Source organism: Populus nigra, chromosome 6 (genome assembly GCF_951802175.1).
Source record: "Populus nigra chromosome 6, ddPopNigr1.1, whole genome shotgun sequence".
Classification (NCBI taxonomy): Eukaryota; Viridiplantae; Streptophyta; class Magnoliopsida; order Malpighiales; family Salicaceae; genus Populus; species Populus nigra.
In genome coordinates this window covers 6,047,138-6,073,411 of record NC_084857.1, presented here as the reverse complement: position 1 = coordinate 6,073,411, position 26,274 = coordinate 6,047,138, and the positions used below count along the sequence as shown (strand labels likewise).

At 35.9% G+C, this 26,274-nt stretch overlaps 5 protein-coding genes and 1 pseudogene across 13 annotated transcripts; 5 read left to right on the top strand and 1 right to left on the bottom strand.

Moving 5' to 3' along the window:
• The first annotated feature begins 1,314 nt into the window (after positions 1–1,314).
• Positions 1,315–3,711, top strand: LOC133697596 (uncharacterized). The gene is made up of 5 exons (XM_062120253.1): positions 1,315–1,608; positions 1,702–1,837; positions 1,934–2,058; positions 2,198–2,344; positions 3,287–3,711. Exons 1-5 carry the CDS (start codon positions 1,426–1,428, stop codon positions 3,419–3,421), a joined length of 726 nt encoding a protein of 241 aa, XP_061976237.1. The 5' UTR covers positions 1,315–1,425; the 3' UTR covers positions 3,422–3,711.
• Positions 3,712–4,296: 585 nt separating this feature from the next.
• LOC133697595 (uncharacterized) lies at positions 4,297–6,580 on the top strand. The gene is made up of 4 exons (XM_062120252.1): positions 4,297–4,598; positions 5,489–5,578; positions 5,680–5,776; positions 6,236–6,580. Exons 1-4 carry the CDS (start codon positions 4,379–4,381, stop codon positions 6,372–6,374), a joined length of 546 nt encoding a protein of 181 aa, XP_061976236.1. The 5' UTR covers positions 4,297–4,378; the 3' UTR covers positions 6,375–6,580.
• An 881-nt stretch (positions 6,581–7,461) lies between these two features.
• LOC133697801 (uncharacterized) lies at positions 7,462–13,627 on the top strand. Of its 6 annotated transcripts, none has more exons than XM_062120584.1 (15): positions 7,462–7,664; positions 8,174–8,563; positions 9,308–9,385; positions 9,711–9,766; positions 10,114–10,233; positions 10,330–10,400; positions 10,500–10,593; positions 10,835–11,038; positions 11,322–11,573; positions 11,887–11,995; positions 12,146–12,213; positions 12,496–12,565; positions 12,646–12,720; positions 12,800–12,891; positions 13,252–13,627. In XM_062120584.1, exons 2-15 carry the CDS (start codon positions 8,243–8,245, stop codon positions 13,325–13,327), a joined length of 1,686 nt encoding a protein of 561 aa, XP_061976568.1. In that variant the 5' UTR covers positions 7,462–7,664; positions 8,174–8,242; the 3' UTR covers positions 13,328–13,627. The 6 variants fall into 6 exon arrangements, with proteins under 6 accessions (XP_061976568.1, XP_061976567.1, XP_061976566.1 ...); XM_062120583.1 differs by having other exon boundaries at positions 8,166–8,563; XM_062120582.1 differs by having other exon boundaries at positions 8,131–8,563.
• Positions 13,628–14,424: 797 nt separating this feature from the next.
• Positions 14,425–18,040, top strand: LOC133698022 (clp protease adapter protein ClpF, chloroplastic). 3 transcript variants are annotated; one of them, XM_062120881.1, is made up of 9 exons: positions 14,425–14,562; positions 14,636–15,034; positions 15,168–15,227; positions 15,499–15,593; positions 15,808–15,980; positions 16,551–16,663; positions 17,268–17,313; positions 17,441–17,481; positions 17,565–18,040. In XM_062120881.1, the coding sequence occupies exons 2-9, from the start codon at positions 14,696–14,698 to the stop codon at positions 17,724–17,726; spliced, it is 1,029 nt and encodes a 342-aa protein (XP_061976865.1). In that variant the 5' UTR covers positions 14,425–14,562; positions 14,636–14,695; the 3' UTR covers positions 17,727–18,040. The 3 variants fall into 3 exon arrangements, with proteins under 3 accessions (XP_061976865.1, XP_061976864.1, XP_061976866.1); XM_062120880.1 differs by having other exon boundaries at positions 17,260–17,313; XM_062120882.1 differs by lacking the exon at positions 16,551–16,663 and having other exon boundaries at positions 17,260–17,313.
• A 455-nt stretch (positions 18,041–18,495) lies between these two features.
• LOC133696631 (putative pentatricopeptide repeat-containing protein At1g69350, mitochondrial) lies at positions 18,496–22,000 on the top strand (annotated as a pseudogene).
• LOC133696518 (pentatricopeptide repeat-containing protein At2g03380, mitochondrial) lies at positions 21,138–25,723 on the bottom strand. Of its 2 annotated transcripts, XM_062118731.1 has the most exons (3): positions 23,124–25,723; positions 22,313–22,492; positions 21,138–21,959 (listed from the first exon to the last, which is right to left on the bottom strand). In XM_062118731.1, the coding sequence occupies exon 1, from the start codon at positions 25,631–25,633 to the stop codon at positions 23,486–23,488; it is 2,148 nt and encodes a 715-aa protein (XP_061974715.1). In that variant the 5' UTR covers positions 25,634–25,723; the 3' UTR covers positions 21,138–21,959; positions 22,313–22,492; positions 23,124–23,485. The 2 variants fall into 2 exon arrangements, with proteins under 2 accessions (XP_061974715.1, XP_061974714.1); XM_062118730.1 differs by lacking the exon at positions 21,138–21,959 and having other exon boundaries at positions 22,088–22,492.
• Positions 25,724–26,274: the final 551 nt, after the last annotated feature.

Below are 26,274 nucleotides of genomic sequence, written 5' to 3'. Positions count from 1 at the left end.
ACAAAGAAACAGAACCAATTGTAGCTCGGTAATAGTTTATCGACGGCCGCTCGGATAAAAAAAAATTTACATGAAAAATAATATTTAGATTATTGTAATTTTTTTATCAAAATTAGTATAATTGTTCAAACTTAAAATATTTTAATATGATTATTTGTGTAGCTCGGATTTTAAATTAAATTGTGTAGAAATTATCTTGATGTGACATTGTTCACCGAATAATTTTAAAAAAAAATTAATATAATATTAAATGATAAAATTAAATAAAAATCATATGAAATGATAAAATTAAAAAAAATAATAAAAACAAACCAAGAAAAATTAAAAATGATAAAATTAAAAGAAGACCAAAAGATAAAAAAAAAAATTGTTCCAAAAAACTTTTATATTTATATGATAAAAAAAACAAAAACTATTTATCATTAATTAAATATTAAAAAATAAAATTAAATAAAATTTTATAACTTAAATAACTAATAAAAAAACCACGAGCTTGTTAAAAAAAACTCACGAACATGGGCTTTATAGAGGCATATATACTTAGGCCTTTATTTCTTTTATTTTTTGTTCTTTAAAAACACACACATAGACAACAAGAAAAACATATTTGCTCACATAAAACACTGTGATCCTAGACAAAATGCTATTTTATTAACTAAGAGCATCTTAAACAAAATGCTATTTTATCATTTTTCTTACAAAAATGACATGCCTACATATATTGTAAAAATACTAAAATAATATTCATTATAATAATGTTTTTTTCATTAGTTTTTTATTTGATATTTTTAAATCTATATTATTTATTTATTTTTTATAAGATTATTTTAATTTTATGATTCGTGTCATGGGTTTGATGGATTCATCCGGGTTAACTCGAATTATTTTTTTAATTTTATTTTTTAAATTAAATTGATTAAGAATAATCTATATTATTTTTAAACATGTCAACTCAACCAAGTTGTGTATCTAAATATATTTAGCTATTCTCGAATAGTCTCTGGAGCACATATAAATAAATAAAAAATTATATTTACATTATTAAAAAAATATTTATTGGCTTTTCCTTAGAATTGAAATAAGAAAGGAGATAATAAATCAGTAATTTATTCATTTACTTGTATGTAAAGATTTCAAGAGATGGTAGGGCTTCTGGCGTTTTGCTGTGTTGTATCATTATTTTTTAGCTCATGGATGCTATACACAGTTTTTTCCTATTTCCATTTAAAATCATGTACGATTATCCAATCACGAATTTGGACAGGCCTTCTCTTTCGGCCCACTGACGCGTCGCTCATTATCACATCTGTAATCTCTCCTACGTCTGTTTACAGTTTATGCACCACACCCCAAAAGAAGAAGACCCCAAAACCCTTGAAATCCCCATAACAAAGCTCCAATCGCCCATAAAAAATAAATAAATTAATGGACATGGACATCGATCCTTCAAGCCAAATCAAAGACAAAGACCTTTTCAAGGCAGCAGAGACAGGCGATTCCTCGACATTCAAATCCCTTCCACCAGAACTCCTCTCCAAAGCCCTCTCTCTCCAAAACGACGACGGCCGCTCTGTCCTCCATGTCGCCGCCTCTTCTGGACACCCTGAGGTAAAATATATTTTTTTGCTTGATAGTTTGCGATTTAGTTGGCAGTGAATTTGAGTTTTATTTTTTGGGTTATTGCGGTGGTGTTGGAATTAGGTGGTGAAAATACTATCAGATATTGATCAATCAAGTAGCGCTGTGGTAAATGGTAAAGATGAGGAAGGTTGGGCCCCACTTCATTCTGCTGCTAGCATCGGAAATGTTGAGATTGTAGAAATTCTGTTAAGCAAAGGTAGTATCAAGTTGTCAATGTATTGAGCAGGAACTGTTTTTGTGTCTCTGAAATAGTTTTTCGCATTTCAATAACAATTGGAATGTTACCTTTTAGGAGCTGATGTTAATTTGAAAAATGATGGCGGGCGCGCTGCTCTTCACTATGCTGCTAGCAAGGGATGGTTGAAGATTGCTCAACTTTTGATCTCGCATGGTGCAAAGATCAATATCAAAGACAAGGCTTGTAACTTCATGCATCTATTCTTTAATCTTATATTATAATATTACTAGCAGTACATGTGCACGTTATGTGCTGATGGGTCGGTTCAAAAGCAACGGACTCTCTTGTAACTCATGTGCTGTGCATGATGCATTTTAGGTTGGTTGTACTCCGTTGCATCGAGCAGCAAGTACAGGGAACTCAGAGTTGTGTGAACTCTTAATCGAGGAAGGAGCAGAGGTTGATGCTGTTGATAAAGCTGGTCAAACTCCTCTCATGAGTGCAGTTATTTGCAATAACAAAGAGGTAAGTTTGATCAGAATTACTTGAGAAAGAGATGCTTACATTGTATGATGAACTTTCCTTAACGATCTGGTTGCTACCTATAAAGCTTATTTCGTTCTTCACCTGCCATGTGATTTGTACATATCTTGTTTGGCTCCCTCTATCCCTAATCTCAACCAGTGCTATTAAGCATTCCGGGCCCCTGCTATGTCTTTACCTTCATTATTGTATTAATTTGTATCTTGTAAGGTTTGGTGGTAGATTGTAAGCTGGATGAAATATCACATAAAATACAGGTTAGGGAGATGGAACTTTTTGTTAAACCGTTTTTATTTTTTTATTGATCCTTTCCATTTTATTGTCTGTTCTCTATGTTTACTAGATTTTCCTGCCTAAAGATCAGATTTTTTTTCTGCCTCTTTTTATTTAATCATTTTCTTTTCACCGAAAAAGGTCTGCGGGCAACCTTGTCCTTCATAATGGAGCAAATTAAATGAAAGTTGAGATTGGTTTGGCCAGTGAATCCATTAATGTGATACTGTCAGTTACTTTGGTTTCTAATGTCTCCTTGAGCCAGTCCAGCAAACCATGACAATATTTTGTAGGTGATATCAATAGACTTCATTTACCTGTGAAATAGATTATGCACGGTTCAATAAACTTGAATGTAAATCAGGCATTGATTATCTTACCCGATTATACATCTGTGATGCCTGATGCCTGTGGATTTCTACGTTTCAACTATCTTCTTGTTGTCATCTTAGTGACAGGTTATCTTACCGTATGCTTTGTGCTTATGTTGACTATTTGCCAACTTGACTTGGCCAAGTTTCTTGTTGCCTAATATGGACTCATGAGCAATCAATTGATGAGAGTTGACTGAACTAGACAGTCATAAATTGTCTTGTAATTTTTTGTTATTAATTGAAAGCCTATTAAAATCTGTGTTTGGTTGGTTTGTAGGTGGCTCTCCTTCTAATTCGACATGGAGCAGATGTGGATGTGGAAGACAAGGAAGGATACACTGTGCTGGGTCGAGCTTCGGAAGACTTTAGGCCAATTCTGATTGATGCTGCTAAGGCTATGCTTGAAGGTTGAGTTTGGATACTCTAGGATGGAAGTTTGTTGATTTTTCTAAGTGGCTGGGTTATGCATCTTGAAGAAAAGTGTTTTGCGGATGACTCCACTTGCAGCTAAATAGAAACACAGAAAAGTAATTGATAGTCTTACAGCAGCTTAAATTACCAAGCGCCATCATTCAGACCTTTTTCGTTCTGTAGTTTTTCTGTCTATGTTTTCAACAGGTGAGAGTTGCTCTGTGGTAATCGCATTTTGTCACCCAGCTTGGCTAGTTTGCCTTTTTGGCTTGCTACAAGTTTTTTACTGCTTCTTTCTTTGTTTCTGTGAATGTTGCCAACAAAAAAAAAAAAAAAAATTGAAATTAGCACTTAGAGATCCAATATACTTAAAATTCTAGGCAGGGCAAATTAGCAAAGCTACACTGAAACCATTGGAGGAGATTGCTTAGCGTATAAACTATTCAGGCAGCGTTTTTGTGTATGCTTAAGGGCGCTTGTCTGGGAGTGATAGAAATTGTTTATTGAAGTTTTTATTTTTCGAAAATATGTTAAAATAATATATTTTTTTATTTTTTTAAATTTATTTTAAATATCAACAATTTAAAAAAAAAATAATTCAAAAAAAGCGCGCACGCCTTCGTAAATCGTAATCCCAGCGAAACAATTTCGTGAAATGAACTAGCTCGTTGAAAATCACAAAGGGAAAACTTGAATTTGACGCGAAGACCTACCACATCATCATCTGACATGTCACATTCTAATTGGGTAAAAGAGAATGAATTACCGTTCACACACACTAAACTTGATCCCTCGTGTCGCGGTTTTGCCCCACACGTTGAATCAACGAGTCCCTGACACGAAAGCTTTCTTATTGAATTTCAGTTTGGTTAATATCGACCGTTTGTTTCCTTCCCCTCCCTCTCCTCTAACAAGTTATAAAGCCTTATCTATCCCTCAAAACTCAAGTGAGGAGAGAATGAAGACCCTCTCCCAACCTCTATTTCAGATTTCATCTACCAAATTCATCGTCTGTGAGAACCCCAAGATCAACCATCGAAAGAGAATAGAAACAAGACTCGGGTTCAATGAAACGCCGAAGAATTTATCCTGGTTTGCTTCTTTACCATCTTGCCAAGTGACTCACAAGTCTCTTCCTTTGATTGTTTCAGTTGCTTTGCTTCTCTCAGCAACTCCAGGTAATTTTTTAAATCTATTCTATTCCGTTCCCGGTGTTTTATGTTTTCTCTAGCTAGCAGTATTCTGACCCTTGTATATGCTTGCAAATTTTTCTTCACGATGACATGCAACATTTGATTGATTGTTGAAAGAATTGGGCTTGAACAAATTACATGGAAACCCTGCTTGCTTTTGCTAGTCATGTATGTTTCAAGAAATCATTTTAAGGAAGTTGCCTAGGCCTGCTGGGGAACTAACAAATTCCTCAAAATGAAATGCAATTTTGTTGGTTACAAAAGAGGAGGTTACTTTATGGAGTCCATCATAGATTTTGATGGTTTTTTGGCGGTTCTTTGTATGCTTTTACTCTTCTATTCCGGGATCCTCTTTCCCCCTTTTCTTTCTTCTTTCCGACAGTTTTCACCAAAGGTTTTGTATATGGTGATTAAATTGATTAGAGCATGCCAAGGATTAGACATTTCATTGATTTATGTCTCTTAACAAAGGTTAAGTTTGTTTGCAAAGTTGTGCTAAATAACATATATCTGAAGGTGGGGAATCCCAATGCCAAGAGTTGAACACAAACTATTTGGTTAGAGAGAATATATATTAATCGGCCCAGGAGCAAAGCTACAGCGTGGAGAAGGTGGGCAATTGACCCCATTAAATTTTGGAATACTTACAATTAAAAGAAATCTTTTGTGACTTTAGTTTTGACCCCATATTTATAGCGATTTGCCCCTCTTGTTTCTTATGATTGCAATTGTCATTGCATCACATCTTTAATTCTCCATCAGTGCATTAGTTTGTTGAAGGATTTTGAAACTTTTTGGCATTTATTATGGGACTTTGTGAAGAATAACTGCCAAGCAAGAGCATGTTTGATCATCTGTGCTTCTGGGTTTTGCAGCTAAAGCTGGAATTATGTCGGGATTTTCTGGATTAGAATCAATTCCTGGTCCCCAGTTACCTCAAATTGACTTTCTTAACCGTTTCAATGGTTTGTTCTCTTGTAATAATTATATTTCAACTTCCAAATTTTTAATGCTTTGACTTGACAACCATTTTTAAGTTTTATAATGAACTGTCATTCTTTTGCAGAAGAAAACCAGAAGAAGTACGCAGAAGCTGATGAGAAATTCAAATCATCTCCCATTCTCAAGGAGCTACTTGAGCGATCCAAGCTGAACAAAGAAAAGTAATTCAAAACTAGTTTTAAATTTGGTTTCATGCATATTGATATGCCGTGCTTCAAAATTTCTAATGGGGCTAAAAGTGGATGAGCTCTGCATGAGCTTGAGAGCTACATGTGTCATGCCATGCCCTTTTACTAGCGAGGCTAATGCTTTTACAGGACCTCTGGGTATTGGACTTTCACGTGTAAAGAATGGCCCTTCTCCGCAAACTTCATTCTACTTCAGTGGAAAGAAGATGATGAAAAAAAAGAAGAGGAACTGCTCCATTCACACTACTAGTATTGGTATTTAGAAGTGAATTTTTATGACAAATGAGTCGGGAAGCAAAGCGGCAGTAGGTTTAAAACCTGTTAGGCCATCGCGTTTTAGCATATCAATATGCATATATCAATACTCTAGATTAAACATGAATTTATCACGGGCTACTGATTTTACATGTTATTATGTTATGTAATGTTCAGAAACCGGCAAGAAATTCAAGACAAATATTGCATACGTGGGGCAGAATGGGGCGTTGGAGATTGTTCAGCAGAAGGCATGTCACCAGAGGATAGAGAAAACTTCATCGCTATGCTAAAGCAGAAGGCAGGAATGAAATAGATGAAGCCATCAATTCTAGTGAATGCTTTCTTCAGTTTCTTGAGTATTGTCTTGTTCTAGTTATTTTTCCAAGCATGTATGGTTAGATGTAGTATAGCAGGTTTTGGATTCCTCCCAAAAAACAGTAACCTTTGATGTAATACTTCCAAGTGTATTTGATGAAATAATTTTGAAAGAGCACGCATGCGGTGTTCTTTTCCCCCTTCTGATCTGACGTTGGATTGCTACTCTCTTCGGGGAAAAACGTCCATTTGTAAAAGCGTTTGGAAAATTTCCCAATTTTTATTACAAATTACTAAAGACAGAAGTTATCTTTTATCAAAAAAATAAAAAAAGAAAAGAAAAGACAGGAGTTATCTCTTTCCGTAATGGACCCAGTAAAGCCCTTCCTAGCTTTGAAAACACTTGTACCAATGAATGTTCTGGTCATGTTTTTTCATTTCTAAATAAAAAGGCATTTTCCCATTTTCAACTCTTATATAAAGAAAAAGAAAATACAAGATATGGTGAATAAATCCTTTTCTTATTATTTATAATGTTTAAAGTGTTTCAAAGTTTGATGTTTTTGTTTTTTAATGTGTTTTAAAAGTGAATTTTATTTTTAAAAATATTAAATTAATAATTTTGATATACTGAAATTAAAAATTTTAAAAATATATTTTCATATATTTTTAAATAAAAAAATTCTTTCCACCAAAATATATACATGTAAATCCAAAACCACATATTTTCTATAAATATATTAGTTTGGATGTGGCCCATCAATATTCTCACTATTAAAAAGAAAGATTATATATCTTATTGGCCATAACTTTTCAATTATCTCTTATATCATTTTAGCCAAATTTTATTGGCAAAACCAAGTACAGTATGTAGTTAATAATAAAGAATAGTATTCGAACCGTGTTTTTTAAAAGTTTTAATTTATTTATTTATTTATTAATTTTTTTGATAAAGTAATATTAAAAATGATTTTTATAAAATAAAAATAATATTATTTTAATATATATTTTTTAAAAAATTACTTTAAATTACAATTACTAATACACTTATAGAAACCCTTAAATGTCATCGAGAGAAAGATGAAGGGGTGATTTTGATACATTTGAAATTTGACGTGAAGCTCCCCACAAAAAGACAAATGGTCAGATGAGCTTGCCGTCTGCAGAGCTGATAGAACCAGCAATCATTAATCATAAAACAAAACAACACCACACCATACCATACCAGATGATTAATTAACCCAATAAATAAAATATTAACAACCTTTTCCAATCCCTACCCTAAAAGGTACGTGAGTATATCTTCTCTCGGATTCATTTCCTTTCATATTTTCTTTCACGAGTCGATTAATTTCTGTTGCGAAATTTAAAAATTAGGTTTTCAAAGCACAAAACTTGACTTGGAGGTGACATTGAATGTCTTTGTTTTTTCTTTCAGCTTCAATGCTGTCTGTTGCTATTAACTGTCTTAATTAAGCCAAGTAGTTGAATTGGATTGATAGAGGTTGGGGATTTTCTGCTGTTTTGTTACCTATGAGTAATATTACCATGAATTGTGGAATTGGGTCACTAGGTTACGTTATGCGATTTCTTATTCAATTTTAATGCAAATTTTATAAGGAATTTTAAGGAGTTAAAATGTAAAGCAAAATGTGGTATTTTGCTAGTTTTGATAGGAATTGTGATCTTATTTTAATTTTCTGTACATGTGATGATTTGGATTTTGAGTTTGATATGGTGTTTTTCTGTTTCAGGAAAATTATTTGATTAGTGTGATTTTGTGTTAAAGAATTTCAGGTGGGTGGTTGTTGGGTTAATCATCCCAACAACTTCAGGAGCTGAAATTTTAATTGGTTGCTACAGAAAATGTACCAGCGTGTGCCTACAGCTGTAACAACCCGAGGTGGGTCGCCTACTGATAACGGGGATTCAGTTGTGACTTTGGATCAAGTTCCACGATGGAGTGATGCAGAGAGTAGATCTTCGTTCAGTTATGATAATGAAGACCCTTCATTTACAAATTCATATTTCCCTGATCCTTTAACGGCTCATCCTGAGGGGGAAAGTAGTAGTTATGGGATGGTATCGAGGTTTCCAGTTGATCATGAGATCAACTCGAAGATATATTTATGGAGGGGACACCCTTGGAATCTTGAGGTGGATGCTGTTGTGAATTCTACAAATGAGGTGAGTGTTGCGTACTCCCCTTTTTTTGGTTGAACTGCTTGAGCAGTGCTATATTTGGAACAGATGATTGTTGCCTTTTTACCTTTTGTGCCAAAGTGATCTATGGTTATCTAGATTTGACATCTGTAGTTAGAAAGTGAAACATTTGAAGAAACCTTTTGCTACTTTTGCAACTGGTCTGGATAGCTATATGGTAGTGGAGTTTGGTTTTCGGTGAACCCTAATATAACATGAGACTATAAACCAATGGTTTCCACGTATTCTACAATAAAATCTGAATCTTAGAACCTGCAATCTGAAAGTTTTTGTTCTGTGCTTGGGTTGTTGGGCTCATATTCAGACTTTAAGGAATGTGAACTTTCCCATTTTAGACCATGGAAAATCTTTAAAGCTTTTATTGAACCTGATATAATATGAGACATTAAAGTACCATGATTGTTTTATCCTTGTCCTCTGTGGACACACTTGATATATGAGCTATATGTTCTCCTGACGATGTCAAGAATAGTTGGTTGTCTCTCAACTCAAGGTGAGCACCAAGCCAACTCATCATCTCATCTCAGTGCATCCATCGCTAATTTGTGTGCTCTAGTGTGAAGATCCTTAGTAAATTGCATTGCTGTAGAATTTCAAATCTTTTTTTTCTTAATTGCATTAAGTTTTTTCACGGATATGAACACCAATAAAAGGAACCAGCAACTCACTTATATTATCTCTAATATGCTTCTAATTGATGGTTTATAGAATCTGGATGAGGCACACAGCAGTCCTGGTCTGCATGCAGCAGCTGGACCTGGTCTTGCAGAAGAATGCATGACACTGGTATGCTATCGATTGTTTGCTGGCTACTAATATTTGAATATTTTCCTTTGATATGGAGGTTATATTTCATTTTTTAGCATTATTTACAGGGATTTTTAACGATTCATGTACCATATATATATGTACTGTTTTATCATGCGGAGATAGTTGATAAAAGTGATGCGAATTTCGCTGCACAAAATCTGTTATTCATATTCTGAGACGAATTTAGACATGTTCAAAGCTTTTGTAGTTGCTAAAGTTAGCTTGTTTGATTGTTAGGTGATTTTTATGGAGATAAGAAAATACAAGTGTGGGACTAACTTGATATGCATTTGCGTGTCAGGGTGGATGTCGGACAGGGATGGCAAAAGTTACTAATGGATATGACCTTCCAGTTAGGTATGTATGCTGGCATGTTCTACTTGTTGATAATGAAGCATTAATTTGTTTTTGCATTATATCACAAAAAATCCATGCTTGATGACTTGATTCTTGTCTGTCTAATCTTGTGTTCATCCTTCAAAAGCCATGCTCGATGACTCATGTCTTCCATACCTTACATATTTCACTCCTTGCACATCAACTTATATTTTCCTTAATTTACTTTCCCTTTTTTGTCCTCGATGTTTTGTTTGCTAGTTGCAATTTCTCTCAAATTATTTGTTGCATTACATCAGGTTTTCTTTCTGGTAGCTTTAATTCCTTTTTTTTTTCTTGGGCTAATGTTTTACTTAATATTATGCTAGGAGAATTATCCATACTGTTGGTCCTAAGTATGCAGTGAAATATCATACTGCTGCAGAGAACGCTTTGAGTCACTGCTATCGCTCTTGCCTTGAGCTTCTCATTGAGAATGGGCTTCAAAGGTTGTTCCTCCATTATTTTCTGGTATTTTGTTCATTTATTGTGCTCCTTTGATTTTCAAAAACATGGAGCTAATTTTTACTTGAAATACAATGCAGCATCGCTATGGGGTGCATATATACAGAGTCTAAAAACTATCCACGTGAACCAGCTGCTCATGTGGCTATAAGTGAGGAATTTTTATTTCTGATGATGTCTGTGTTTGGATAGCTAAATGTTTCTTATGTGATTTGCTGTCATCTAATTGATTGTGTTTGGTTTTGTTCAGGGACTGTCCGGCGTTTTCTTGAGAAGCAGAAAGATAAGATTACAGCTGTTGTTTTTTGTACTACCACATCAACTGATACTGAAATATATAAAAGGTACTTCTATATTGTAGCTCCATTCTGTTGCCTTAGAGATGCAAAAAGTGTCCAATCCAACTGAATGAGCCTTAGCCGAAACTAGCTAGTGCAAGATGGACATTCTGTCATTTCTTTAAACAAAATGACCATGCCTCAATCGTGACATTTCACATCAGTTATTTTTTTTCCATTCCATCCACTATTTTGTAAGGATTCCATCAGATGTGGTCATTATTCCCTTTTCCATTTTCCATTGTAGATTACTTCCACTGTACTTTCCTCGAGATAAACATGAAGAAGAGGTGGCCATCTCAAAACTTCCTGCTGATGTTGGGGACGAGAATGGTGAGACGATAATAGATGAACGCAAAATCAGAATAAAACCTTTGCCCAAGAAAAATATTCCGAGACCTCCCCAACCCCCAGCTGACCTTCCTGTCAGTGATGTTGGCTTGGTACGAAGGTTAGTTGACTTAAGTGCAATACAAAATTAAACATTCTTGTCTGTGTTGTTTTCTTTTTCTTGTTTAAGGTGGTGGCTTTTCAGTTTAGATCACTACACTTTATTTCTTATTATTTGTAAATTTTGAATATTTGTGTTTAATTGGAATGAAATTATAATGGCTAATTCTCAGGATCCTCTCAAAAAGAATATACTCATTCATGAAGAGTAATCTCATGTGGTGGTTCTTTGAATATGTCACTCACAGACACGCTCATTTGATCAATGTTGCTCCATTTTACAGGAATTCATCGTACTTGGATTCGTATTTGGATCCTGCCTTCATGTCCTTGATTAAGGATCCAGATCAGAGACGTAAGGAGCAATGGGAAAAGAGTGCACAAGCACAGAGTGGATGGAATTGTGCCAAAATGCTTGGATTCGGCGATCTTGGAGGCCCTCCATTGTCTGCTGCTGAAGAATATTCTCTTCATTCAAGATACCTAGCTAAAGCAAATTCTCTTAATCTTTCTGAAATTGCAGAAATGAAAATTGTGTAAGCATTTATGTATCTTTATTTGCATGTGCTTTAGATTGTAATTCTTTTCTCTGAAGGTCATTTGTTTAAAAGTCTGATTCTCCATTGCATAATTTTATTCCAGTTGAACCAACACAATTGGTGTGGCGTTCATTGGTTGTGTCTATTAATTATATTGTTGCAGATCTTCTCACCATGAATTTGTCCACCTGGCCATGTAACCTTTTGTGCGAATTGCGTTTCCTTCATTGTACAGTATTTGTCACTTTCATTAATGCTTAGTAATCTTGGATTGCCTAAAACTTAGTTTGATATTTTCTTGCTACTTTAGTTACCGTGGTGGGGTAGATAGCGAGGGCCATCCTGTGATGGTTGTTGTGGGAGCGCATTTTTTGCTACGATGTCTTGATCTAGAGCGATTTGTGCTTCATGTGATTAAGGTAATTTGTTTATCTAGCTTATTATTCTCATTTATTAGCTTCTTGATCCTGGATCATCCTCTCCAGATATCCTTGTTCTGATCCTTTAATAAGTTTCATTTATCTGGTTGTTGGTTTAGAACTAATGTTATCTTGGTTGTTAAATTTCAGGAATTTGAGCCCTTGATACAGAAGCCTTATACGATCGTGTATTTTCACTCTGCAGCCTCTTTGCAATTGTGAGTATTGAAACTTCTGGCAGTGATATTTCTACTCAATTCTGAATTTGTCCCCCCTCATTTGTTCTGAATTCTTTAGCATTACCACACCCCGCCCCCCGGGGGGATGATGGTAACTGTAACTGTTTGTCACCAGCCCTTTACTCACGTAGATGTGCTTGGGATTTGGAAAGATCAGGATTTTCAAGTTCTTTATTTGAGTTTCTATGATTTTTATGTGAAGTTCATTTTCCTGAAACTTATCAGCTTTCCTCATTTTATAATTGCCACTTTGACCAACAGTCAACCAAACATGGGATGGATGCGAAGATTACAGCAAATACTTGGTCGGAAACACCAGCGAAATCTGCATGTATGCAATGCACACGTAATCTAACTTCTTAAATGTATATATTTATGTTCGTACATTTGAGCTCCTCATCCAATGTGTAGGCAATATATGTTCTTCACCCAAATTTTCACCTGAAGACCACAATTTTCGCTCTGCAAGTATTTGTTGATAATGTGGTATGAATTTTTATTCGAGTTTTTCTCTAGTAAAATTTGAATCTATTTTGTAAGTTTACTGCTTGAACTTGACCTCTAGACCTGGAAGAAAGTGGTATACGTGGATCGGCTTCTGCAGCTGTTCAGATATGTTCCTCGTGAGCAGTTGACCATCCCCGACTTTGTTTTCCAGTTGAGTTTTCTGCTTCTTTTACAGTTCTATTCATCTATCTTTGATCGTCAATCGGAGTTATGGTAAATATATCGGGATGAAATTTGTCTATTCACCTGGTTATTTATGTTTTAGCTTTTAGCATTTTGGTGCTGTAGATGCTTACCTACTGCCCTCAAAATGCAAAGAAATTGTAATCATAACTTTAGTGGGTTTTCTTAAATTTTAATTATGAGAAGGTTGGTTATAGGATCAAATACCTTGCCATCTATTTGTGATCCCCGCATTGTATATCCTCATCTTGGTCTACAGTGGCAAGGATGGAATGGACAAGGGAAGTTTCTTATAATAACCTGACTAACATGATGTGGTGGATGCAGGCATGATTTAGAAGTGAATGGAGGAAAGGGTCTTATTGTGGACCCTAGAACAAAATATGTGTATCATCGACCGTAGGCGTTAGAGATACAGTTTCATCACGTGATTTTGCAATTCAGGATGTGGTTCTTCAATTCTCTTCCCGTCGTGCTCCTTTGAAGGTGCATTTGATGCTATCTATGTACAAATTGTATGGGTTTTTTTTTAAGAAAAAAAAGTTGGGGTTGCATCTGGTGTTGAAACTTGTATAATAGCATCTCATTTGTTTATTTTATTTGTTGAGCAATGATTGTTTTTGAAGATGGAAATAAAAGATAGTTCGTGCGCTGTCTTATCTTTGGAAGATTAACAATAAAATGTAAGGTGGTTGTATTTTCAGAGGTAAAGTAGAGCATGCTTGGCATGGTTTTTGAAGAATAACTTCATAAATAACTTGTGAAAAATTGAATTATAGTAGAAATGATCTGAATTATTGCTGTTATTATTTTGATGAAATGAGAGTATAAAATAGAATAAAGAAGTCAAAAGTCCTAAATTTTTTTTTTCATCAAAGCATCATCTCAACTCAGATTTTTAATTCAGAAGTTATTGATGGATTGGCGAACCCGAACATCACAAGCTTCTGTTCGGAGTGGGTTGCAAGCTTTAAGGCGCCCATAGGGACCCAACAAGCAAATACACTAAAATAAATCCTTCTTCATTGCGTTCTCACAACTTCAAAACCCAAGAATGGCCCTTTATCGAGGTGGTAAAATGGCGTGAACTATTTGAATCGTTTTCCGGTAGAACTATGGAAACACGTTTAGAAATATCAAGAAGTGAGAAGAGGCAAAATTTGTGGTGGTGTTAAAAAATTTCTCATTTCTGGCTAGCTCATTTATGTGCTATTATTTTGTTTTTTGCTTACAAAAAAATATAGGAAAAAAAAAATGAGTACCACTGTACCATCCATCCATTCTATCGTTTTTTATATAATTGTTTTTTAAATAATTTTTTATGTTAAATACATGTTAATAATATTTTTTATATTTTTTAAAAATTATTTTTAATATCAATATATTAAAATGATTTAAAATTACTAAAAATATATTAATTTAAAATTAATAAAAAAATTTAAATTTTTTTAAAAACACTTAAAAATAAAATAATATAGTATGATATTTAATTATATACACATTAAGCCCCCACCACAAGCGTTACACGCGTCTGGATACCTCGACGCAGAGGATCACACACTATCTTCACTTGCTGAATTTTTTGAGAGGTCAGGTCTCTGCGGAAACTGGCCCATTTTCTTCCCCTGCGTATTTCCGGTGAGTTTTTTCCTCCAACAAGAACCGTTATTATTTTTGTTCAACGATTAATTGGGGTATTTTGGAACCGCAGATGCAAATAGAGGACGGTTAGTTTACGCTCTATAAGGGATTTCTTTACCTGGCCAAAAAAATGGTGCAAGGTGCGTCGTTAACTTGTCTAGCAGCTTCAGTAAACGGTGGAGTTTATGGATTGATCATACCGCAGTGGAGGAGGCATTCCAACCTACTGAGGAAAACTCATGCCGTTTCTGGGTTTGATAGCCAATGCCCTTTGCATCACTGCCTTCAAGGTTTACACTTTATGGGTAACCCTAACACATTAAAACAAAGAAATTTAAGGGTTGAAGCAGGATGGCTGTTCAACAAAGGGGGTGAGCAGGAGCTGGACGCAAGCTCTGAACGTAGTGAGAGTGCGAATGAAGATATACTGATTTTCTTTTTCCAGTTAGATTTGGCCACTCGAGTTCAGGTTTGCTGGCAGTCTTTTTGTTTAGATTTTTTATTTTTCATAAAAGAGTGGAGCATTTTGTTCTATCCCCTGGTTTTTTGGTGTTTTTTAATGCTCACAAGCTTATTTTGGATGGATGTTGTGAAATTTGCAGTATGCTTTGAATGTGGAGCAGTATGACATTGCACAACAACTTAGAAACAAGCTTACAGAGGTTACATTCCATCTCCAGGCCTATTATAATTGATTTTCAATTGTGTTGTTAGTTAATTTTCGCTGAAAATCTTCTTGTTTTATACAACTTTTATTTTATCTTATATTATTCAGTCATTGCTGGGACTTTTGGATTATATTTTCTTACACTGAAATTGTGCATGCTTTTTCCTAACACCAATAAATATCAGTGTCCATGGAGAATAAGCTAGCTGGTAAATAGAGTTATCAAATGAATTTGCAGCATGCTGAATGAGTTCGCTTCTTGAAAGGTTGAAGGTGAGGTCATTAGGCAGCAGGAAGCGAAGAGAGGATCATCTTCAAAGAGTGAAGCTCAAGATAAGGCTATAAGTATTATACGACTGCGGTGAGTCCAACAATTTTTCCATGTTATTCTGCTTGGGCTTAAATCCAAAAAATTATATTAGATAATATTAGAAAAGGTGTAATATATCTAATGATTAACATTTTCCTTCAGGCTTTTCTTTTCTTTCCCTGTTTTTTTTTTTGGATTTCTTATGTTGCACTTTACTGGCTCAACTAGAATGTGCTGTAAACTGTTTCTGCTTCTTTACTTGCAGTTCAGACCTCCAGAATGCAATTGAGAACGAGAATTATGCAGTGGCAGCTGGATTACGAGATCAAATTTCAGAACTGGAAGCAGAATCTTTGGCTGCATCTGCAAAAGCTCTGGTATATGAAAATGCACAGTATGCATTTCGTTTAGGGCAGAAAGTGAAGCACAAAACTTTTGGTATGTAAGCACGGCTTCTGCATGCCCATTTCAATCTTTCATTTGTTTTCAGTTCCTGTATGAGGTGCCGTTGAATTAAAAATGTAGAAAAAGAATCCATTGATATATATTCATGCCATGAGAGCATATCTGAAGAACCGAATGTTATGATTCTGGACTCTGTAAAAAGCCCATGAATTCTACAGCCTTATAGAGTCTCTCAACAAATGTAGATAAGAAGAATTAAAGTGCAAGTACTAAAAATTAGGAGTTGTTTATCCTGTTGCGATGTGTCAACAATTCATACTTCACTGATGTTTATGTTTCCATGACTCGTGAGACAGTCTGGATCTTGGCCCTGTAACAAACTTCCAAAGCTGCTTGCTGGCTTTTCTTTCTCTAATACTTAGTAGTTCCTAATTTCCATATTGGTCAAATAACTATAATTTCCATAGATGTGTTCTCCTTTGCTATGTGCCAGCAGAATTTCCTCATGGAAGAATCCTAACTCTACTGGTTGCTTTTACATTTTGCACTTATTTGCCTATCTAAATTATCTTATTGCTACTGAAAGGTATATTATGAACTTAGGCTATCAAGCTGTGGTTTGTGGAATGGATCCAATATGCTGTGAGTCGAGTTCATGGATGGAAACAGCACAGGTTGAAAAGTTAGCTCGTGGTTCTAGTCAGCCATTTTATCAGGTTTAATTAAGCTTAACTTTGTACCCCTCACCCTTCTTTTTTAAAATGTGGAAGAGGATAATCCAACACTTCGTTTTTGGAGTGAAGTTTCAAGGAGCATGGTTTCCCCCCAGCCTCCTTCATACCATGGAATCTCTTCTCTTTTGAGGTAAAAGAGTTGAGGTTAGAGCCTAGAGGCTTGGTTGGCCTATGTAATGGGGTTTCCATGGACCAAATTCATTTCAAATGCTTCGGTGCTGCTATCTTTGGAGATCATAACATGATAAGTAGATACATTTAGTTGATTTTATTGAATAAGAATTTTTTATTTTTTTTAACTTTGGTTGAAAAATAATTGTGCAGTATATAGATCTTGAACAATAGGTTTCTTGGGGTCGCAGCCATACTCTGTTATAATACAATGATCTTGAACAATAGGTTTCTTGGCGCAGCCATACTCTGTTATAATACAATGATTTGTCTTCTTGGCCAATTTGAGATGAATGTCATAAGAAAAAGAGTTGGTGTTGATTAGTGTTCATCTTATCCGTGCATCTATTTTGGTACACTAGCCTCCATGTTATAATGCAGAGCATTCACGATCAAGTTCTTACAAGCTTTTCAGGTTTTGGTTGATGTACATGAGGATCCCAATCTACTGGTGGCATATGGTAATCTGCATTTTGTTTGCTTTCCTTTTTGTGCATTACCACAGATTGTTTGCTTGATGTTATGTGGTCATTCTTAATACTCATGTCGATGCCTTCATGAACATGATATTGGTGTTCCTTTCTGCAGTTCCCGAGGAAAATTTGGTTGCTCCTGAGAAACCAGATGTGGTAAGTTTTTTTTTTCTGAAAAAATGAAGCATGCCCCTAGCTTTTTTGGCTCTACTGTATTTAGGCATATGATCAATGTGCAGGGAAGGTTTGATCATCCCTATACATCATTTCTATTCTATGGGATGGATGCAGCAGGGGATTTTATCCCAATCAAACAGCTGCGTGAAAAGTACAATAGGCCTCGGCATGAAGTGCCAATGGATCCACCAGATGACGATAGCGGTGGTGGTGCTGATGCTTAAGCAAGAGAGGGCTGCCTTCTGGTCCGCGTGAGATCTTAAAGATTTGGAGCTGAAAAGCTTGTAGAATTATCCCAGCTCTGTATGATTTGAAGGCGCTTTCTTCCTCTTGTTTTTCTGGAAATTTCAGTTGTGATTTGATTTAGATCATATGTGTTAGCAACGTGGCATAAAAACTTTGTACATGGCTATTATTCATGTAAATCTCAATATAATTACTTTCCAACTATCTTTGGAAATCATAGCACGATTCCTGTTCGTTGAGGTTCCAATTCTCTGTAGACATTGAAACATCAATCAATGTTGTATTTATGTTTCGCTTTGTTCAGAACCAAAATAATTCAATTATAACGTAGCCCTTGTAGTTTAAATAAACTAATTAACTAATCTCATAGTTTAAACTATGTTTTTAATTAATATTTGGCATTAAAAAATCAAAAAAAAATTATTTAAAATTATATATATAGATTATTTTAATATATTGATATCAAAAATAATTTTTAAAAAATAAAAAAAATATTATTTTAATATATTTTTAAATAAAAAAACACTTTAAAAAAACAATTATTATCACACTTCTAAACATCTTTTTAATCCCTCCGTCACATTGCTAACACATTCAATTATTTTGGAAAATCGAAGAAAAGTAGAAAAAACCAAGTCGGTTTTGATTGGAAAACGAGGCATTTTTTCAATAAAAAACAAATGCTATGCTGGCAAGGGATTATTTAATTATTTAGAGTAATTAGTTAGTTTTAATAAGCTTCAGGGACCAAGCTAGATTAACTCCCAAAATATTTATTATGATCAAGTTTTCTACTGCCTGAACTCTTTGGCTTTTGCTGCTGCTCAACTCCTGAACAAAAATAGTTTCGTTCATGAAATCTCAGACGCTTCCCTCCGAGGTGGAACAGGCACTTCCTGTTTCCGGAACTTGCATAAGCTGGGGAGGTTGGATTTGGATATCCCTGAATGGCCCGATTCTAAGTTATTGGTGCAATATCGTAGTTTCTCATTTTACTTTTCGCTCAACCAATCTTTTTTCTGCTCTCTTTTTCCAATGATTTAATGGACGTTTAAACTCTTAGCAGGGAGGGCGCCCTTTCTGTCCTGGCCCATGGAACCAATCTTTATCCTATTGCGTGCTTTAACTTCAGCATTTCTTCATTACACAATCCACAATGTTGTTTGCTTGTTAACAAAGAAGCAGCATGACGCGCTACAGGCCCTTGTTCAGGTCCTGCAAAACTTTAAGACAATAACACAAGTTCCATGCCCACCTTTTAGTCACTAATCTCTTCAACGCCACACAAGCCTCCACCAAACTAATTGAGTGCTATGCTCAAATGGGTTCCATTGAATCCTCAACACTTGTCTTTGAAGCCTACCAAAACCCTGATTCTTCAATGCGGGTGTCCTTAGAAAATGCCATGTTTGGTCTCAAGCTCTTTAGAAGCCATTTCACTCTATTACAAGATGCTATTCAATGAAGCCCAAATTACTAACTTCGTATTTCCATCAGTTTTGAGAGCTTGAGCTGGTTTTGGGGATATGGCTATTGCTGCAAAAGTTCTTGGGAGTATAATTAAATATGGGTTTGATTATGATCCTATTATTGAGACTTCACTTCTTGGTTTATATGGAGAATTAGGTTGCATAACTAATGCAAGGAAGATGTTTGATAATATTCCGGTAAGAGACTCAGTTTCATGGAATTGGATTATTTCTAGCTATGTTGATAAGGCAGGAGAACTGACACTTGTGAGGCGTTGTGCATCTCTCTGGTTGAAACGTATAGTTCATGTGATGATTTGTTAAGTGCTGAGGATTTTTGTAAATATGGCCATCAGTACTTTTATCTCATGGACATCCATGATTTACTGTTATAATCGAAGCGGTTGGTTTAAGGAAGCATTTGAGATTTTTGTGAAGATGCTAGAGTTGAAAGTGGAGCCGAATGGGGTTGCCATAATGAGTGTTCCAATTCTTGTGCTGGATTGAGTTAGCTTAGGGTAGGGAAAGCCGTTCATAATTATGCACTGAAGAGAGAAATGTCATTCCAAGAAAATTGTCTAGTGCCAGTGTTGATTGAATTATATGCTGGATGTGGTAAACTAGGGTATTGCAAAAAAGTTCCTCACATAATTAGAGAGAGAAATGCATGCCATATAACTCTCTCTTGCTTGGCAAGAGTTGTTTGAGGAGGCATTGGTATTATTTGTGCAGATGCAGAGGCAAGGACTAATACTGGACACTTTTAGCCTGTCAAGTGCAGTGTCAGCTTGTGGAAATGTGGGTTTATTACAGCTTGGGCATCAGATACATGGTTATGCCATCAAACAGTGCTTTTTGGGCGAGTTTGTCAAGAATGCTCAAATATGCATGTACTCGAGATGTGGTTCTTCAGATTTAGCATGCCTGATATTTACTGATATCAAATAAAAGAGGAGTGCAATCCAAGCTACTCTATGATTGTCAAGAATGCTCTAATATGCATGTACTCGAGATGTGGTTCTTCGGATTTAGCATGCCTGATATTTACTGATATCAAATAAAAGAGTAGTGCAATTCAAGCTACTCTATGATGGTCAAGAATGCTCTAATATGCATGGGACTCTATGATTTCTGGTTCGCTCAAAGCGGTAATTCACTAGAGACCAAGGTTGTTAAAATTATGATTCAACTCGTAAAATCGTACGATTTTACGAGTTAATATAGGTTTTACATGCTAAATCGTTCATAAAACTCGAAAATGGATAAAATCAGGTTAAAATCAGGTAAAATCGTTAAAATCAGGTGAAATCACATAAAATCGCGATTTCACCACCGATTTTATGAGTTCACCTGCAGAAGATAAAAATACAATGTTGATGACAGGTGTCAACCGTCTATTGGCATTTACAGAGTAGAAGAGACAAGTAGGGTGGTTTCTTTTGACCTTACAGGGAAATAAACTTAATTCTGATGATTTCTTTTAGCTTTGGAAAATGAAATCAACAACAAGGACAGAACCTGGGTTTCTAGTTTCAACATTTGAAGAACAAATATCGACGCTAAAAACATACTTTGCCAATCAGTGGGATTTGACAGACTTTTTAATATTAGATAGTTGAAGTGGTATTGTGGTGGATACTGCCTTGTTTATCAGTACATCTTCAGCAAAGTCAACTCTGCTGGATAATACTAGAGAGATGTATCATTCTTCACTGGATTGAAAATTATAGGCACTTGCAGCTAGAATCAATACAAGACAGAAAATTAAGAAATACAAAAGGTCTGCCATGAAATTATCTAGAGCAAAGAATGATTCTTGTAAAGGCAAAATAATTAAAAGTGTTAATTTAATTCATTTTCATATATATTTTAAAAAATTTTATGATTTTACAATTTTACGATCTATTTTTACGATCCGAGTTTATTTTGTATTTTCCGTGTTGTATTAAAATCATGATTTTAACCACTTTGCTACAGGTAATTCATCTTGTTGATCAAATGTATCTCGATTGTCTTGAGATGACTGATATGGTCTTCTTTAAGTACAATTCAAGCTTTGCGAGGACACGGTGCATCTCGAAAAGGGAAAATGGCTTCACCACAAACTCATTATGTATGGTGTAGAAAAGGATCTTTATATTGAAACTGCTCTAACTGATATGTACGCAAAGAGTGGAGATCTTCAAACTGCCGAAGGAGTTTTTCGTAGCACGTCAGAAAAGAGCGTTGTGTCATGGAGCACCATGATTTTTGGACATGAAATGCATGGTTGTATTGATGCTGCAATCACTATCTTCAATCAAATGGTAGAATTGGGAATAAAACCAAATCATATTACCTTCATGAATATCCTATCAGCATGTTGTCATTCAGGATCTGTGGAGCAAGGAAAGTTCTATTGCGACTTAATGAAGGATTTTGGCATTGAACCCGACTCGGAACACTTTGCCTGTACAGTTGACCTTTTGAGTCACCCTGGTGATATCAGTGGAGCCTAAAGAATAATCAGCTCAATGCCATTCCCTGCAGATTCTAGTGTTTGGGTAATTTGCTTAATGGGTGTCGAATTCACCAGAGGATGGACCCGATCCCAAGAATTGAAAAGGATCTCTTGAAGATGAGAGCACGAAACACCAGGGTGGGCATTACACCTTGTTATCTAATATCCACGCAGAAATTGGAAACTGGGCTGCCGTGAGAAAACCAGAGGAATTATGGAGCGTTTAGACCTGAAGAAGGTTCCTGGATACAGTGCAATTTAACTTAACTGGAGAATCCAGATATCGACATCATTGGAAATATAGATAATTTTTAGATTCACTCTGGAGCACAAGTCAGGATATGACAGAAATTAACTTATGAATGATATATTAGTGTATTCTCCAGAGGAAATTTTATTTCAAATGGTGAAATTTAACAACAAATGTCCTGAAATACGATGCATTTACACATTGGAATTACTGTTACTTTAGTTTCCAGAAGTTTCTATCTAGATCACAGAGTGACAACCTGAAGTAGGTGGTATTGATCATCGATGCCATTGAGGGAAACAAATAGTCCCAGAGAGTAATCAGAAACAATCCATAAGAACTAACCATGGAATCTTTTGTTCCCCACGAGCAGGTTTAACTAGAAAGTGGTCTCAAGTCACCATGTAATCTGCAGACGGTCTTTCATCCAAATGCAGAAGATGCCAATCATAATAATATAATCTCCAGTCTCCACGAGTATCTTAATACATCGTACGCAATGGTTTGAATTTGATCTCCCTATACCTGCAGTAAATTTTATTTTCCTTGAGATGAAAGTCACCCCGAAAGAGTATCTTCTATGATGACAACACTAGTGAGATTATGAAATGTAACAATTTTCGCTTGAAAAATCTCTGCACATGCGTTTTGCAATTTACTTCTCTCTATAAGACTTCTGAATTGCAAAAGATAAATAAAATGAAAACAGAATCAATTTTATAATCGTTTAGTTCAGACTCTTAGTCACCAGCTTTATTTGTTTCTCACTTTCAGAATTTTATTGCCTTTCTGGCAATGCGTTGAAATATAATAGAAAAAATTGTGAAATTGTGCAATTAAATAAATTAAGTTAAAAAATATGATCACAATAATAAGTTGCTCTTGCAGGAATTAAATGGGCTTAGTAAATCACACTCAATAACTAATCACCTCACTTCCATGATGACCTCCCACCAACAATGACCTCATTATCTTGTACTAGTCAAATGTGGGTCATGCTGTAAAAGATGATCTTAAAAGTGGATCAAGGTAAGAAATAACGACAGCAACCAATGATTGACCAAGAAAACCAGCTATACAGTAAAACCGTGTTTACAAAATTTTGATTACGTTCATCAAAAGAAAATCTGTGTAATTTAAATTGCGAAGCTCTTACCAAATATGTTAGGCACGTCCATGGCCCCTCGGTTTGGTTGTTGTCTATTTGTTTCTTCTCGTGTATCTTACAGAAAAGATAACCGAACAAGATTCTCGATGGCCTTGTTTGAAGAACTGGATGAAGTAAAACATCACATCAATAAAACGATTACACCACAGAAAGCTTTTCTGTGATTGCATCATATGTATGTATCCACATCCATCATGCAGTTCCATCTCATTGCTCAAGATACAAGAAACCATCAACATAGATCTCATCGCCAAGCACTTCCCCAATGACCAACTTCAATCATCTCTAAGATGACAAAGCTCTATTTTTTTCAGTTCAATTCCAAGTACATCATGGCATCGATGCATGAACTATGCAAGAGAAGCAGCTCTAGAAAAGGAGAAGTCATGATCAACATCCATCTCCATCAGGCTACAACCTGGAGTTTTCATCAACCCTCTCTGTTTCATCAACTCTCTTACCTGTTTAACCTTGCTCCATCTTGCATCCGAAGCATACAGATTGCACATTAGCACATAGTAACAAGCTTCACCAGGATGGAGCTCTAGCATCCTCTTGATTGCCAACTCTCCAAGATCAAACCTTGAATGGAGTCCACAACCGTGGAGAAATGCACCAAACAAGCTAATATCTGGTTGAACTGGCATTTTCTGAATGAAGTCCAAGGCCTCCTTAAGCCTTCCAGCACGAGCTAATAGGTCAACCATACATGTATAATGCTTCGTTGAAGGCACTAGGTTGTAGTCCTGACATATCATAGTGAAAAGCCTCCACCCTTCCCCAATCATCCCTGTATGGCTACAGGCAGATAAAATGGATGTGAAGATCTCTTCATTGGGTTTCAATTCTGCCTTCAACATATCACCAAAAATTGAAAGGGATCCACGACCATTACCCTGAATTCCATAGCCACTAATCATTGCACTCCATGTGACAGTGCTCTTCTGGTCCATACCATCAAATATAACACGAGCAGATTCAGCATCCCCACATTTGGCATAAAAGGTCAAAAGCGCAGTGCCAACATAGACATTAGAGGATAAAAGACCTCTCTTTACCGCATACGCATGAAAAGAAGAACCGACTTGGAGAGCATTAAGGGAAGCACAAGCTGACAAGACACTCACTAAGGTGACTGCATCAGGCAAGACGGATCCCATTCTCATTTGGTGAAACAATTCAAGGGCTTCATATGCAGAACCATTCTGAGAAAACCCAGAAATAATGGAATTCCAGGCAACCACATCTCTATCTGAAATTGTCTCAAATACATAACGAGCATCTCTATTCATTTGGCATTTAGCATAAAAATCAACCAAAGAGTTCGTGACAATAGGATCCCGTGACCCAAGCTTAATGCTCAGACCATGAATTGATCTTCCTAGATTCAAGTTCAGCAGCTGTGAACATGCTGAAAACACACTTGCGATGGTAACGTCATTAGGCAAGACACCAACCTGTTCCTTCTGCAAAAACAACTTCAAAGCCTCCTCAGGACAGCCATTCTGGGTGTACCCAACGATCATAGCAGTCCACGAGACAATATCAATATCATGCAGCTCATCAAATACAGACCTAGCATCTCTAACGACTCCACACTTTGCATACAGGTCTAGAAGAGCTGTCACCAAGTAAGAACCAAGTTCAATACCACATTTAATCAAGTATCCATGAAACCACTTCCCTTGATGCAAAGCCCCGAGCTTTTTACATGCATCAACTAAGATCCCTAATGTAATTTGATTAGCCTCGATCAACTCCTCTCTCATTCTATTAAACAAAACTAACCCAACTTGAGCAAGATTATTCTGTACATAGCCGGCAATCATGGAGCTCCAAGAAAACACATTCCTATCAAGATTTTCATCAAACACAGAACGAGAACACTCAATTTCCCCACACTTGGCATACATATCCACAAGACCAGTGAACACAAAACTATCAAGATTCCCAAACTTGACAATTTGACAGTGCACTTTCCTCCCTTCATCAAAATTTCGCGATTCGCTACATGCCTTTAAAACATGGGAGAAAACAACATTATCACACTCATTTAAGCACACTCTCATACGATTATATAACCCAACAATATCTCGAAACTCACTGTTCAAAAAATACCATCTGATGATCACTTTCCACGAAAGAAAGTCTGGGTGAGGTATTGTATCAAACACCAAGCGTGCAAGATCAAGACGGCCAAAAGAACCATACAAGCTAACCAATTTGGTGCTGCATGAAAGATCACGAGTGATGCCCTGAACAACGAGGTAGGCGTGCATTTCCATGAGAGTATTGATGTTATCGCAGAGACTGTAGAAAAAGTTGTGGTGTATTGGTGGCAAAGGCATATTTTGGTGGTGTACATGAGCCTGAGGTGGGTAGTCCAAAGGCAGTTGATGGGTTGCACAACCGTGATTTATCCATCCAAAGTAGAAAGGTTTTTTGCAGATGTTTTTGTGTAATTGAGAGGTTAGTTTTACCATTTTTTTTGTGTACATCAATATAATATAAGTTGAGGTGGTTGTTCCCCGCCATTTTTGTTCATTTCTTTTGCCTTGTATCGTCAGTCAAATCAGTGAATGAAACTGGGCTAACGATTACTGCTATGAGTTTGGATTGGGCCTGGCAGAAGCTGACCTAGTCCCTGGTTAGTATAGTAAGAACTGAACACGGGCATTAGGTTTGGGTTGTCTTGCGGTTTGTGGGCTTCGCCAGTTAACTGAAAGGGACCGATCAATAACAATGTGAAATATTGAGCCATTGTGGCTGCACCATTTGAGGTTTTGACCCGATTAGAAGTCCTGTTTTTTTTTTAAGCAGAGGACTGCCTAAATCAGGGATTAGATGTTGCATTGGATAAGCCCGAACCGTAGTTAGGCAAAACTCGTGCTCGATAAGAGTAGCCACTATGAGGTTGGGTTTGTTATTGAGCTGGCAATTTATTGTCTAAACGGTTTTGAGCTTCATAAATTTACAAACGGAATTAGGTTAAACTAGGTTACTTTATGCGCTCCGTTCAAAAAGAATAAAATATATAAGAATTATTTTAAAATCATACAATCAACTTGATAAATTTAAAAAAAATAAAAAAAAAACCTAGGAGTACAATTAAAAATAGCACCTGAACAACCAGTTAAAA